The sequence below is a fragment of the Pundamilia nyererei genome, unplaced genomic scaffold (assembly GCF_000239375.1).
Source record: "Pundamilia nyererei isolate P.nyererei 1_Seehausen unplaced genomic scaffold, PunNye1.0 scaffold00001, whole genome shotgun sequence".
NCBI classification, from domain to species: domain Eukaryota; kingdom Metazoa; phylum Chordata; class Actinopteri; order Cichliformes; family Cichlidae; genus Pundamilia; species Pundamilia nyererei.
In genome coordinates, this window is record NW_005187402.1 from 5,077,335 (window position 1) to 5,092,359 (window position 15,025).

Here is a 15,025-nt window from a genome sequence, read left to right on the forward strand (position 1 = left end):
TGTGTGTGTGTGTGTGTGTGTGTGTGTGTGTGTGTGTGTGTGTGTGTGTGTGTGTGTGTGTGTGTGTGTGTGTGTGTGTGGGCTAGGAAAATTGGTCTGGGAAAGGTTTTAGTGGTAGATTCTTAGGTAGTCTAGAGTGGACACAGCGGGGGTCAAATGCTTTAAGTGTTGTTTTAACAGACTAGAATTTCTCCTGCTGTGTTACTCCCATCTCTCCCTACTTCTACCCCCAATCCCTTTCCCATGCAGGGAGCAGTGGGCTGTAATCACTAAATTACTGTTTTCAGACTCAGTTCGAGTCACCAAACTGCACAGCTCCCCCACCTCTTTCCCTCTTTGTCTCTCGTGCTCTCTCTCACTCTCTAGCACTCTTTCCCTTTCTCTCTTTGTCCTATTTCATTTGCTCTCTCATGTCGTTCTCTTCCCAGCTCGCCTTCATTATTTATCGTGAAGCCGTCTTACTGTAAGCTGCCTTTAAGAGTGGAGGGCTGTGCGGGAGAAAGAAGAGGAAGACAGAGGCAGCCTGGGGGATAGAGGCGAGGGAGAGAGAGGGGAGAGGAGAGGATGGAAAGTTTGGAATATGAAATGAATTTGATTAATGCGCTGCTGATGAAATGATGAAACCACGGGCTTTCGTAATGGGAGCACTGCCCACTTTGCTGTTGCTCAGGCTTCATATCTGTTTATCCATTCTGTCTTCACTTGTGTCGTCTCCGTCTAAAATGGAGCGTACTCTGACAGTAAAACACTTCATTTTTCTAAATCTGTAAGCCTCTTCCTCAGGGGTGGAGGGGTGGCGGCACGAGCTAAGCATTTGCCACCCCCGACTGTTTTGTCTGAGAATTAATATAATTTGTTTAAAAACTTGGACTGAGTCGCAGTGACATCAGAGGTGAGGCATCCTCTCCTCACGGAGGACTCCGTGACAAATGGGTGTCCTTGAGTCAAGCATAGGTAGGAGGCTACACTACTTTCCCTCTGTCCCCGCTTTTTCTTGTGGCACGGGATGCAGGGAGGGGTTTACAGAGGGGTGAGAACCGAGGAAGAGCAAAGAGAGCATGGGAGAAGGAGGGGTTGTCATGGGAACAGACGTGGAGAGGCCTGTGTGAACGAAGAGGCTTGAGACAAAATGACAGGGTGGTGAAGTGACTGAACTTGGGGTAGGCAGGTATTTAAAAAGGGAAAAACAACATAGGCGACATGACAGCGGTGTGGAGATAACGCTCTTGTTTGTGATTCGCTCTTAAAACAAATGCCAGGTGCAGCGCGAGCAGGATATCACAAATAAAAGGCTCCATTCCCTTGTAGGACCGTAAACTGTGTGCTTGTTTGTTTTTCTGTGAAGCAGGGAAAGCTCTAATGCTCACTTACTGCAGGTTGTGCTCTGAGATCCCTCACCATCCTCCCATTAAAGACTCGTCCTTTCTCTCTGTTCTTCTGTTCTCTCTCTTCAGCCGGTCCCGACCAGCCCCACCAGCACCTCACCTACACCTGGTGGAACTTTGGGCATGTCCAAAATGGATGCCCCCAGCATGCAGGACGTCTATATCCTCTCTCCTGTTTCCGGACTCTATAGCACCAGGTCAGCCTCACACACAGGCAGATGCCTGATGATGACCATTACATTGATTATTATGATACGACGATGATGAGTACACTCATGACAGCGGTGATGACAAGCTGTGCTGTCTCTCCCCAGGGAGGAGATGGGTCTGATGTCATGTGACGACATCAGCCGCTACAGCGTTAGCTCCCAGTCGGGCTCTAAAGGTTCAGAGGCGGTCAGTTACTACCTGGACCAGGACAGCGGTCAGTACTTCTCCTTGCTGGAAGGAGATGGACCGCCGGGACCTGACTATGACAGGGGTCGCAATACGGGGGTTCGTCGGCGAGATAAGACCCCTACCCACGGTAAGAGGTCAAGCGTGACCAGGCGGCTTGGATGGAGCAGGAATGGTTCTGGGTCTGTGTTTGTAATGGAAAAAAAATCATGCTTTCTCCCACAAGTTCTCTCACCTTTTCTTTTCACCATGTTCTCAGAGCTCCTCCTTGTATGTTTGTTCATTACCCACTTCATGGCTCTGCTCCTTTGTGTCATTTTCCGGCGGACACATGTGCCAAAAGCAAAACAAAATCACACGCCAAACAGTCAATCCAAATAAACTGTCTCCAGCTCCCTGTCTGCCCCACCACCTGTGTCCACCCTCGTTCCAGATCACTTCCAAAGCTTCCTGTAATGCACCCTTCCTCTGAGTTTATTCAGGCACAGCTATATGGCATGCAGGATGAGGGTCATTGAAGCTGAGTCAGAAGGCAACATTACTTTATCATCTCTTTAGCGAGGCAGTCTGAGAGCACAGTGGCAAAATGAAACTAATATTAGCGATTACATATGCAAGAATGTCCTCGTATGTTTCATGTGTCGTTTTGTGCCAGGAAAACAGCATGACAAATCTTTACCAGGATGGTGGCTGAGAAAGAAATGATGGGTTAAAAAAATACCTGTCATGTCAGACATGAGTGCAACAGTATATACTTTAGCAATGTCAATAGCAGCTAACATGCTAGCATGGATATCTATACTATAGTGGAATATGCTAGCATTTTCTATACCTCCAAAGGCAAAGAGAGGGGATTGTTAAATGAAGTTGCAGGACCATGGCATTATGAACAGACAACATGCCTGATTTGAATTTAATTAGTTTCCCTTTCAAAGTCATCTTCTCGTGCACCTCTGTGCCACTTCCAGTGCAGCTGCTATTTTTAGATCGATGTTTGTTTTGTCTCTTCTGCACTGTGCACTTTGTGATCTCACCGTGGACCTCGATTTTTGTAGGAAGAAAACATAAAATTTTTGCTTCAAACTGAGCTGTCATCACTGGTGAAAGAAAGTGACCTGTGATACTGTTGGGTGTGTTCGGTCAGAGTTCAAGGTTTCAAGCACAACCAGGAGCATCCTCGTGGTTTTTTGCCTTGTTATGCACAGGTTGTGCAAAGTGACATGTAAAGCTATAAACCCAGCTTTCAACTGCCACATCCTGGAATACCTGCCGCTGAATATAGCTGAGTTTCTACGGTTTTTCAGTGGATGACAATAAATCTTATACCATTATGAAACATGTTTATTAACCCTTAAACGGGGAAACAGTTTATTCTGCTACTGATTCTTGTTTGGTGTCGTTTCTTGGATTGGATGATTAAAGCCTGAGATAGTGGCAATTTAACGGTTTATTCGTTTAACAAAGGGGGGCCTCAGTAGCTGTGGATAAACCGAACACACGCACAAACGCCTGAGACCTCCTCCTCATGATGGCCACCAGCTTGGCCCCACACTGCTGTGAGATGGCATCGTGAGTCACCCAGCAGGGTTGTGTTGTTTACAGAATATTTGTGGCCAACATTGTTTGGCATCGGCAGGAAGGATCTCGCACGTTTTCAGGTATTAGTACTGGACTGCAAATGATTGACAAAGCAGCCAAAGTCCTAAGAAAAAGTTTGATAGACCTCAAGAAAGGCTGGAGAACTATTGCTCAAGGCCACTTTTAAAAATTGCACAAAAATCTGACTCCTTGGAAGCAAAATATAAAGAAATGAGTGACTCAAGACACCGTCAAGCTTTGTTGAAATACGAATGAAATTAAGTGACAACAAAATATAAATTCAGCCTAATTACGGGGCCTTACTCGACACTCGCCTTGCAAGCTGTGTAAGTCCCCCGAGAGTCTGCCCAACCCCCTACCTGCACACACCTTCGCTCCCACCTGTCTGCCCCACCAGCTGTGTCCCACTCTGTCTCTTAGTCGCTGCGTCCTGCAAAATACCCCACCTCCAGTTCCTCCCCCATAGCAGACTATCTGATTGATGATTGGTACTTCCAGGTGACCTCAGACCCGTTTCCATGCCTCCCGAATATAACTGGATGGCCGAGGCCAAGGAACCCAGCATGGGCAAGAGAGGGAGCCGAGGTACACACACACAAACACCTATACATGCTAAAGACTGGTGCTTTGCTTCATACTCAGCTCAACACATTTCAGCTCATCTTCTGGTTATCCATGGTGGTGTGGTTGTGTGAGGATACATATCTACCAGGTATGTATCTGACAGGGTGAAAAACGAACATAAATGCAAAGCGACTGCATTTATACAGCTGCCCTGGAAATGTGGATATTTCAATGTTCCCGATTTTACCCAGCTTCACCTTTTTTTGCGGCAAGACTCAATTTGTATGCAGCTGGGGATCCACAACTCTGCCATCAGAGAGTCTATGAATAATATTAAAGCACAATACAAATGTTGGGGTTCTGCCCTTCTCCCTCTCCTTCTCGTTCTCTCTGTAACTTTTTCGTTTTCTAATATTTAAGTGTTCGGATAAGAAGCAAATTAGGTAAGATGCATTGTCTATGTGGAGCCAAAGCAGTATAAAACTTTCTGTGACCAACAAGATTTAGTTGTTGTGGTGCCTCCCAAATCAACATAATCACTGCAGACAGATTAGATGTATGTCCCCAGCTGTGGCGCCATATCAGATGCAACAGCTCTGAGGCACTTTTATCCTTTTCTGTTGGGTTTTTATCTGTAAGGGTCTATTCAGTCTTGTCTGTTTCCGCTCTGCTCAGGGCTTCTCCTTTGGCTCTTATATGCTATCTCCCCCCCTCTGTGGTTTTCCTCTTACTGTCATCCAATCTATCGATCCTGTCCATCATCTAATGTCCATGTCCCTTCAATCCCCCTCCTCTTCCATACAGATTCAGACAACTCCCTCCTGCGCTACCTTAGTGACGACAAGATCCTGGTGATCGAGGAAGAACCCGAGGGTCCGAGCAGAGAGAGCCGCCGGGATTCCACCAGACGCTCGAGGCGTAAGAGCCGTAATCCCAGCAGCCCTAGTTTTCCCATCAGCCCCTCCATGCTGTCCTCCACCCTGCGCCTAGACCAGCCACCTGAAGCTTTGCCTGTAAGTACATTAGTTTTGAACGTTTATTGTTGCCTTTAAATACAGGGCGAGTAAGTTTTATCCACCTTCATCAGGACACAAGCTATTTTAAAACAGACTGTGTCCAAGTGAAACAACTGTCTCATGGTCAAACCAATTTAGACTGACATTCTTGATAGAGCCTTATAGTCATATGGAGAACATATAAAGGAGCCAAAGAGAGGGGAAGTCCACTTTGCTGTCAGCACAAAATTCAAAAGCCAGCATCTGATGGCATTTGTAGACATTAATGAATGCATGACATTTGTGAAGGCACCATTAATCCTGGACGTATACAGAATTTTTGGAGCAACACGTGCTGTCATCAAGATAATGTCAGTTGAAGAAGAGGAAACCAAAACACATTTACACATCTTAAATCAGCATGCTCAAAACACAAAGAGCTTCGGGGTTAAAGTAACCTGCATTCAAGAAAACATAAACTTTTCAAAACTAAATTAAATGGTGCTGGAGCCTATCGAAGCTGGCAAGGAGCAAGAGGCACACAGAGATAGAAAACCATTCATCCTCACATCTACACCTAGGGCCACGTTACAATCACCACTTATCTGTGGACTGGGGGAGGAAACTCAGGCCCGAGCCGGCCAGTGGATTCGAACCCAAGGCCTTCCGTTGCTTCACTGCTAACCAGAGTTGCTCTATCATCGACAAAAGTAGCAATTATTGTTCAAAAAGTAACAAGCAATTATATTTCTGACTTGATTCTTGATTTTCTGTTTCCTGATAATTAATTTCCAGATGTATTTGATGTCTGACAGTAACCATGGAAGAGAAAGGCCTGGTACTGATAGAAAGGTGCACACAGAGCATCACAGTTTGTTGTTGTCCAACAGACAACAACACGTGAGAGCATGTGAGCATCAGAACTGGACCACAGAGAAATGGAAAAAACATGATGAATCGTGTTTTCTTTTATATTTCGTGGATGGCCAAGTGCATGTGCGTCACTTACCTGAGGATCACCTGGCACCAGGATGCACTGTGGGAAGAAGACGAGCCAGCGGAGGCAGGATGATGCTTGGAGTAATGTTCTGCTGGGAAACCTTGGGTCCTCCCATCCATGTGGATGTTACTTTGACCTGTACCACCTACCTGAGCATTGTTGCAGACCATAAACACCCTTTCATGGAAACTGTATTCCCTAAAGGCTGTTGCCTCTTTCAGCAAGATAGGGCGCCCTGCCACAAAGCAGGAATAGTTCAGGAATGGTTTGAGGAGCACAACGAGTTTGAGGAGTTGACTTGGCCTCCAAATTCCACCGATCTCAATCAAATCGAGCATCTGTGGGTCCATGAAGCCCCTACAGGGTTTTTACAGTCTGTTGCTAACAACAACGGTGCCAGACACCACAGGACTATTTCAGGGGTCTAGTGAAGTCCATGACTCGACCAACACATTATTAGGCAGGTGGTCAGAATATTATGCCTGATCAGTGTATTATTCAAGTTTGAACATTTCCTAATAAATATGTTATTTACTTTGTTTTACTAACTTTTTTCAGACTACAGTGCTCAGCTGTTTAAGATTATTGAGCCATTTTTAAACACTAAACTACTGATAGACACCAATTTAAAGGTTTACACCAGGGCCGGTGTCCTGCAGGTTTTAGATCTCACCCTGGGTCAACACACCTGAATAAAATGATTAGTTCATTACCAGACCTCTGGAGAACTTCAAGACATGTTGAGGAGGTAATCTATCCATTTAAATCAGCTGTGTTGGATCAAGGGCACATCTAAAACCTGCAGGACACTGGCCCTTGAGGCCTGGAGTTCCCCCACCCCTGGTTTACACCATTGTTAGGATTTACTGGTCTTAGGACTAGGTTTTTCTAAGACAGGGTTAAGAAACGCACTGAAACAAAACACCGACGTGTTACCTTCATTTTTGTTAACTTTAATGCTTGTGTATTTCTAGCCAAACCTTTCTCCTTATTATCAAACATCAGATATGTCTGGAAATTAAGTATCAAGTGCTAAAATGATCAGAAAATAAGCAACAAGCAACAAGAGTTTGGAGAAACAGAAAAGAGTTTCAGAAGCGAAGCAGAAAAATAAATAAGATTAATAAACTATCAAAATCAAAGATGTAAATGAAAAATCTTCAGAGGAACCACTGAGTGTAGCGGAAGCTTTATTATTAGTGAATAACACGGCACAAAGCTGATCAAAAGCATTAAGTCATAACTACAATTGCTTGTTCTTATCATCAGAGGCATCTGGGCCTCTGAGAAGGGACCTGCCGGTGGCTGTAGGACAGATCGCGGTGTTCGCACCTTCTGACATGCTGTCGGTTGTGTTTGTGTGCATTTGTCAGGTAGAGGACACAGAGGAGAGCGACAATGATAAGTGTTATTGCACGGCCGTCAGCATCGCCCATGACGGGAAAGACAGTGACACCGAAGCACTCCCCTCCATAGCTCATATGTTTCTCCCGTGCGCAACAAGCTCACGTGCACGCGGCTACGCGCAAAACAAACGAGCATACAAGGAGGGCATTTGTATGCAGGGTAGCCATCTCACGACTCATCCTAACTCATCCTAATATCCCCCATCTCCTCAGACACGCCTGGGTCTAAATAGGAGTTTATTCTGAATAAACACACACGCTCCCGTGCGCACACACAGGAGCACGTATCCCTGTGAGTAGGTGTATGACTCAGCATCAGCTAGACCAATTACAAGCTCAACTGACAGACTGTGCTTAAAACACTACGCACGCAAACACAAACACGCACACACACCACACGGCAAGCTAACAGCTTAGCTCACACCGGCCCTCTCTAACCCTCTCGGCTGCGTGTTTCTCACGGTGGTGAGTCATACCTGTTTGGTGGGACATGAAGTATACCATCCTGCACTAACAAGCATATGCTAACCTAAATGACCCGTGGGTTTTGTCTGTCTCATTTCCTCTGTCTGATTCGTTTCTATCATAGCAACAGTTTGGCAAATGTCACACAAACTGAACGGCAGACATTTAGAAGATTTTTTGTTTTGTTTTGTTTTTTAGTTTTTGCACAGTTTTTACACTGCATGCCATTAGATTGCCCATGCAGGTGAAGTATTCTCCATATCATGTACTGTAAGATGTGCAGTGTATAAGGCTAGCAAAAGAACGTGCAACAGTACTTGTGTTGCAAAATCTCCTGGAAGACTGCAAGGATTATGAGATAATGAAACCCCGACTGAGCCCCTGCTCTCCAGCAACAAATGCTCCTAATGATCTCGTCGCACTGTGGCTCAGGATCTGAGGATCCCTTGAGCACAGAAAGCTTCACAAGTAGTCCCATTTGTTTAAGAAGAATATTTTGTGATAATGGATTTTTTAAAAATAGATGTTTTTAAAGGACACCACAAGTGAATTCACTGAGCTGCAACTAGATTTTTATAGTTAGGTCCATACGTGTTTGACATTGTCATAATTTTTGTAATTTTGCCTCTCTACACCACCTCGGTGAATTTTAAATCCAACAGGCTAAATGTGGTTGAAGTGTATCCTTCAACTTTATTTCAAGGGTTTTTTTTTACAAAAGTACTGTATTAACTGTTTAAAAATTACAGACATTTTTCCACGCAGACCTGCATTTTCAGAGGCCTAAAAGTATTTTGGCAATTCACTGACAAGGGGTTTTGCTGCCAGATGATCTTCCTTCATTATTCCATAAACAATTAGCCAAATTATAGATTAGTATTGATCTTATGTGTTCAAGGGGTATTTGGTAGCTTTTCCCTGAACTCTTAATATGAGGTACAAAGAGATGTTAATGCACATGAAGGAGGGCCTTATTGGGCTGAAAAAAACTATTTAGGAAGATGGGAAAAAGCTTCTAGTACAATCTGGTTATTCTTTAATATAAGGAATGCATTGGAAAACTCAGCAAGAAAGACCACAGGAGACAACTAAAGACTGGAGGTTTCTTTACTTGGTTGGCTTCACAACCTCTAACCAAGTCAAGAAACCTCTTGAGGAGGAAGGTGTGTCATTGCCAAAGTCTACAATCAAGAGATGCATTCATGAATAGAAATACGGAGGGTTTAACACCAAGGTGAAAACCACTGATTACACATCTAAGAGAACATCTAAAAGAGTTTGACCACATCCTCCGTCTAACATGGTGGAGTCAATATTATGGCATGGGCATGTATGGACACTAGTGACCCAGACTAGTGTTTATTGATGATGTGACGTCTCATAGAAACAACGGGGTGAATTGTGAAGTGCGCAGGGCTGCACACTCTCTCCTCATATTCAGTCGAGTGCTGCAAAACTGATCAGGCAGCACTTCACGGTGCAAATAGCGAGCGTGCTGCAAAGCCAAGAGATTCACAAGGTCAAGAAATGTGACATCCTTCAATGACCAAGTCAATCAATGACAGCCGAAGAGAAAAGTGGCAACAACTGCAGTAAAGGGCAGGCAAAGTCTGCACTTTAATAATTGTTTGGTATTTTCATTAAAAATCCTCTGCAGTGGTGCATGAAGCAAAATTACAAAATTAGCATTACTGTCCAAATACTTATGACCCAAACCCATTGCTTAAGTAAAAAAAAATCAGAATCCTACTTTAGTGGCCTGGGAGTATACATTTTTTAGGATCAAAACATATTTAAAGTGGTTACAACAAAGTGGTTTATAATGCAAAATGTCACTTTTCAGGAGCATATATCTATTATATTACTGGGACACTCTCCCCCTTCAGGTCATTATGTTTGTGGTGTTATAATTGGGAGCAATTCTCGTAACACTGCAGTTAGCCACAAATAGTTTCCCTGCAGACTTGACTGCAACATAAAACAATTCAGTAAAGGCAGTGCAGTGCTGATGAGTCTTGATCCTCAGCTTTGCTGTGATCCTCACGTTATAGAGTCTTGTAACTGTGGTGTTTTTATTTTAGCTGTTATTCATTCATTTATACAGTGCAGTGTAAATATGCGTGCAGAATTATGGAAGGTTTCAGAGGTTATTTAATGATTTTTATTTATTTTTCAGAGAGGTGCAGACACACTGAGGGCAGACACAACAGACAGGTGAGTTTGTGTCCGTGGTTGCTTGGCGGTTTCACCGCTTGCTTGTGATTGGTGGAAGAGGTTGTGAGAGTCATTTGTGCTGACTTTCAGCTCTGTGCCTTCTTGCAGGTACTCGGGCTCAGGAAGCTCGGGAGCCGCCTCCATGAGGAAGGTGAGGGGGAAAACAGTGCTAAGGGGACTGGCTTTATATTTCTTAACATGCTTTATTATGATGGGATTTTTCAAGCAGCACTGCCTTCAGTATACTGATTCTGACTCTGGCACCATTTTAATGAAGTGACAGTTACATCAACAATCTCCTAGCAACCGCATCTCGCTGTTACACGGAGATCAATTATGTCTTAATCGCTGAACATACAGCCAGACAGGAGCAGGAGAGATTTCTGAGATTAAATCAATTTAGCACTTCTTTAATTGAATAAAAAGATAACAGTCGGGTAAGTTGAATTGGTTTCCATTTTTAGGCTACTGTGGCACAGGGAGCTGCTTTAGTCATCAGCCCCAGTCTTTTCTCTAAAGCAACATGAGTTGTCGTGTACAGTGACTAACCCTATTTGACTGTAAACAGACAAACAAATAGCTGCTAGGCTTGTTCATTTGTGTTAGTACTAATGCTATCACCTAAACACGCATTAGCTTCTTTGATCTACAGTTTTTTTATATAGAAAACTCTTGTGGAAAAATCATTTGGGTGCAGCAGGCTGACCTTAAACACCTATACATGACTGAGCTTGACTGAGAGTGCAGACAAAGGTCTGCATGGATAAAGTCCAACTCTTCTGAGCTTCAGAGTTTGGGCCACAGCCTTCTGGCCAGCTGTACAAACATCCAAGGATCAAAACCAAAAGAGCAAAAAAAACCTCATTTATTCTCAAGGCGGTAGTCTAGCCACTGGTGTCAAACTTGGACTCGGGTGATGGAATGCACAGATATATAAAACAATTGCATTTTACTCTATGCAAATCATGGTTTACAGCTACTGACATCCAAAAGGGACTGAAAGAATCAATTCATGTCCACTGTGAGCGAATATCTTTGAACAGAGGCGGTAGCTTACGACACCAACTGTCTGCCATCTATAATCCAGTTCTGAGATCCTTCCCCAGACGCCTTAACGCCCACTCACATCCTGGGCCATCTGACCTCAGGATATCACATGATAGGGTGGGGTTAGGTTTCACAATGAGCTCACCCGAAACCTTGGCTGCTTGTGACCTACACCCGTTTTCACACCTTGGCTCATGTGATTAGGTAGAGGATCATTAGGGCATCCATTGTCCCTCTTGAGGAGGGGACACTCCCACAGGGCTTAAATCTGGGACTCTCCACCATTTGACCCTAGAACCGAAGAAGCTTCTTGGATGAGAGGTGAAACGTCTTCAAGCGACTTAAAGAAATCCAGACGCTTTTCTTTCCAAGCTCCTTAGACTTTTCATTAGATAGCAAAATAGCTCAATTTAAACATTTGATATGTTTCCTATGTTCTGTGGTGATTAAAACATACCTTTATGAGACTTGCAAATCACTCCAATCCACTTTGACATTTTATACAAGATCCCAACTTTTTTGGAGTTAGACTTGTATTTTATTAATTTACTAAAAGTCTAAAAGAAGAGCAATCCTGACCTCTTTGGCACACAGGTTATTACTGATTGTAGGTCACTTCCTGCTCTCTGGTAGGTTTAGCCTTGTGCCCTGTGCCTGTAATCCTCTTTGGAGTGTGCCTGATGAAATTTTGAAAAAATCAGCTAAATATTGTGGTGTGAGCTAGCCGCTTAGCTGTGTGGTACATCCATTAAACAACCACAGACTTTCTCTCTAATATCTTTCTTTTTCCCCCCATCTAGTCTTTCCATTACACCTCCCTAAGAACGAAAACCAAAAAGAGAAGTAAAGGTAGGTACTTTTCTCTTTTATTTTCCAGTGTAGGATCTTCACAGTAACACACTGCAGTGCTGCATGCATGGGAGCACTTGAGGCCCCCGTGATTTACCCTGAAAATGTGTCTAAACTCCAGACATGATCACTCATCGCTGTGAGATAATGACAGGGATTAAAATTCTCCCAGAGATAAAGAATAGACTCCTAACATTTGAATTTCATTTGTTAGCATTAGCAACTTCAAATACTGATTACATGTTAGCACACACAGAGTACTTATTTTCACTGTCAGACCTTCAGGATTCTTGGTCTTTCTTCTCCCTCGCTAGGTTCCCTCACTAGTGCCAGTCGAAGGAGAATCTCCTGTAAGGATCTCGGCCACGGTGACTGTGAAGGCTGGCTATGGAAAAAGAAGGACGCTAAAGGCTACTTCACCCAAAAATGGAGGAAGTACTGGTTTATCCTCAAAGAGTCTTGTCTCTACTGGTACACCAACCAAAACGTAAGGCATTACATTCAAAAACACAGCAATTTTGCTGTGCTTATTGTTGCCAGAACTAATGAACACTAGCTAGTTGTCACAGTTTCAACACAGAACTTCACCAGTCCACATATGAAGTGTAATACAGTGCCTGATACAGATACATTATTATATTTCAAATGACTATAATGGCTCTCTTTCAAATTAGAGACCAAATTAGATTTTTGAATAGAAAACAAAAACACCATATGAGGCATTATTAATAGCATATAGCAATGAGTGCTACAGGATATTAATGTTAATGATTTTCTCTTCAGTTTTGAGGCTCGACGGTCTGCCTGTCCGTGCTGGAGTACAGTTCAGAGTTGACATGAACCTTTTCATTTGACATAGAAAGTGTGCATGTGATCATAATTTTAATACAAATGGAACCCCATACTGTTCCTTTAATGAAATCTTCTCATAAAATCAAGAAAAAAAGGCTAATATCATTTCTACATCTCTGTCGCTGTGTCTTATAATTGGACTGCAACTAGGAAATGCATAATTTAGTCAATTAAAATAAAATAATACTTTTTTCAATTGAAAAATTTCATTACAAAAAAAATGTAAACAAAAAATGAATTTAAAGTTTTACAGCAAAGTACTGAAACAATTTCTCGTTGATTTTGGTCCGTATTGACATGACAGCAACACAGTTGTCTGTGAACGATATCTGGTGAATTTGGAGGCCATTTGATAGTCACGTTTAAGAAACCAGTTTAAGATCGTTCGGTTGATCTCATTATCCATCAGAAGATGGGGACATTGTGGTTATAAAGTGATGGACATGAACAATAAGCGGGTAGGCTGTGGTGTTTAAACAATGCTCTCTTGGTACGAAAGGGCCCAAAGTGTACCAAGAAATCCTCCTCTACACCACTACCAACAGATGAGACGAGGCAGGATGGATCCATGCTTTCATGTTGTTTATGCCAAATTATCACACTGTTATCTGTAGCAGCAGAAATCGAGACTCAGGAGACCAGGCAAATTCTTTCCAATCGTCTGTTGTCCAATTTTGATTAGCCTGTGTGAATTGCAGCCTCATTTACCTGTTGTTAGCTGACAGGAGTGGCGCCGGGTCTGGTCTTCTGCTGCTTACTGTTGCCTTCCTATCAGCTCGAAGTAGTCTGGCTAGTCTTCCACTTTTGACATGTTTTCGCTTTTTCAGACCTTTGTCCTTAAACCCTAAAGACAGCTGTAAGGGGAAAATCCCAGTAGATTAGCGGTTTTGCACCAACGACCATGCCATGGTCAAAGTCACCTAAATCAGTTTAAATGAATCACTTAAATGAACTTCAGCAGGCTGTCTTGACCATGCCTACATGCCTAAATGAACAGAGTTGCTGCAATGTGGTTGTGTACCTAATAAATTGACCAGTTAGTGTATATGTGAAATATTTTGAAACCAAAATCTCATCGAGACGAAATTAACAGTGGATGAGTTTGTTTATGCAGAAGATTTTATCTCCATGTTCTGGCTATGATAGTCATAGCTTGTCTTTTTAATGTTAAGTGGGAAAAGGACTTTATCCCAGCCAATGTAAACAACATATGTTGTTTTCATATGCTTGACTAGAGTCTTAGTATCCCAAATAAAATTGGTATGCATGACATTTTGTTCTGTGTGTTGATGCTGTACCACCACTCTCCATCTGTCTCTGCCTGCAGGATGAGAAGGCTGAGGGCTTCATCAGCCTCCCTGAGTTCAGAATAGACCGAGCCATAGAGTGCAGACGGAAATTGTGAGTGTCTCTCACATGTCGCCAAAAATTACTAATCAAGCACATGTGCGCTCACCCACACAACGTGAGCACGCACAAACCCACTGCGCACACGCAAAAACACTAATCAGTCCTTCTTCTCCCTGACTGACTGCAGTGCCTTCAAAGCCTGTCATCCGAAAATCAAGAGCTTCTTCTTCGCCACAGATTGTCTTGAGGAAATGAACAGGTGAGTTACTGTGAATACATACAAGTTTCTGAGCGTGTGTGGGGTGGTGTTTTGGGTTTGTTTCTTTAAATATGGACCAACGTCAGAGACAGGGGACGTCACGTGTCCTTTAATGAATATTTTAATGGAGTAAATCAAGTTTACACAGGGAACAACTCACCAACACAACTCTAAGCATGAATAAGGCATGAACTTGGCCCTCCTTTGTTAAATGCTCTTGTTTGTGTGTGTGTGTGTGTGTGTTGTGTGTGCTTGCAAGAGATAGATTGTAGAGATATATTTGCAGGAGTGCTATCTGATGAGCTCTAATTATCCACACCTCTCCTCAATGACATGGGGAGATAATTGGAAGAGAGTAATTAATCAGCTATATTTGACTTCCATACTTCATCTGGAGTGTTCCTATGTGAAAGTGTTGTTTCACGCATTTTCTTGGGCATTATGTGTGAAAAGGTGGGTGTTAGCATTTTTCAGCACTTACAGTGAAGCTAAATTTAGATCCTGATTCTTCGTGGTGGTTCACAAAGTCCTAAAAGGTTTCTGTTTCCCTGTGGAATGCATCCATGTATCCGTCTTAACCGCAAATCTAATTCAGGGTTGCTGGATGAGAGGCCAGTCTATCAGGCTAACCCAGTGGCAGACAA

At 43.2% G+C, this 15,025-nt stretch overlaps 1 protein-coding gene across 6 annotated transcripts in view; it reads left to right on the top strand.

Moving 5' to 3' along the window:
* Positions 1-15,025, top strand: part of LOC102207626 (connector enhancer of kinase suppressor of ras 2) — a 63,564-nt gene that overhangs the window by 38,273 nt on the left and 10,266 nt on the right. For 5 of the 6 annotated variants that reach the window (XR_001290278.1, XR_001290277.1, XM_013908864.1 and 2 more), the window contains exons 10-19: positions 1,455-1,582; positions 1,700-1,911; positions 3,879-3,965; positions 4,749-4,957; positions 9,987-10,024; positions 10,133-10,175; positions 11,872-11,920; positions 12,235-12,407; positions 14,100-14,173; positions 14,310-14,381. Coding sequence is in view for 4 of the 6 variants with exons in the window: in XM_013908864.1 (XP_013764318.1) it covers positions 1,455-1,582; positions 1,700-1,911; positions 3,879-3,965; positions 4,749-4,957; positions 9,987-10,024; positions 10,133-10,175; positions 11,872-11,920; positions 12,235-12,407; positions 14,100-14,173; positions 14,310-14,381 (1,085 nt within the window). In the remaining 2 variants the exon portion in view is untranslated. The remainder of the gene's footprint in view (positions 1-1,454; positions 1,583-1,699; positions 1,912-3,878; positions 3,966-4,748; positions 4,958-9,986; positions 10,025-10,132; positions 10,176-11,871; positions 11,921-12,234; positions 12,408-14,099; positions 14,174-14,309; positions 14,382-15,025) is intronic. The other variant, XM_013908871.1, reaches the window with a different exon arrangement.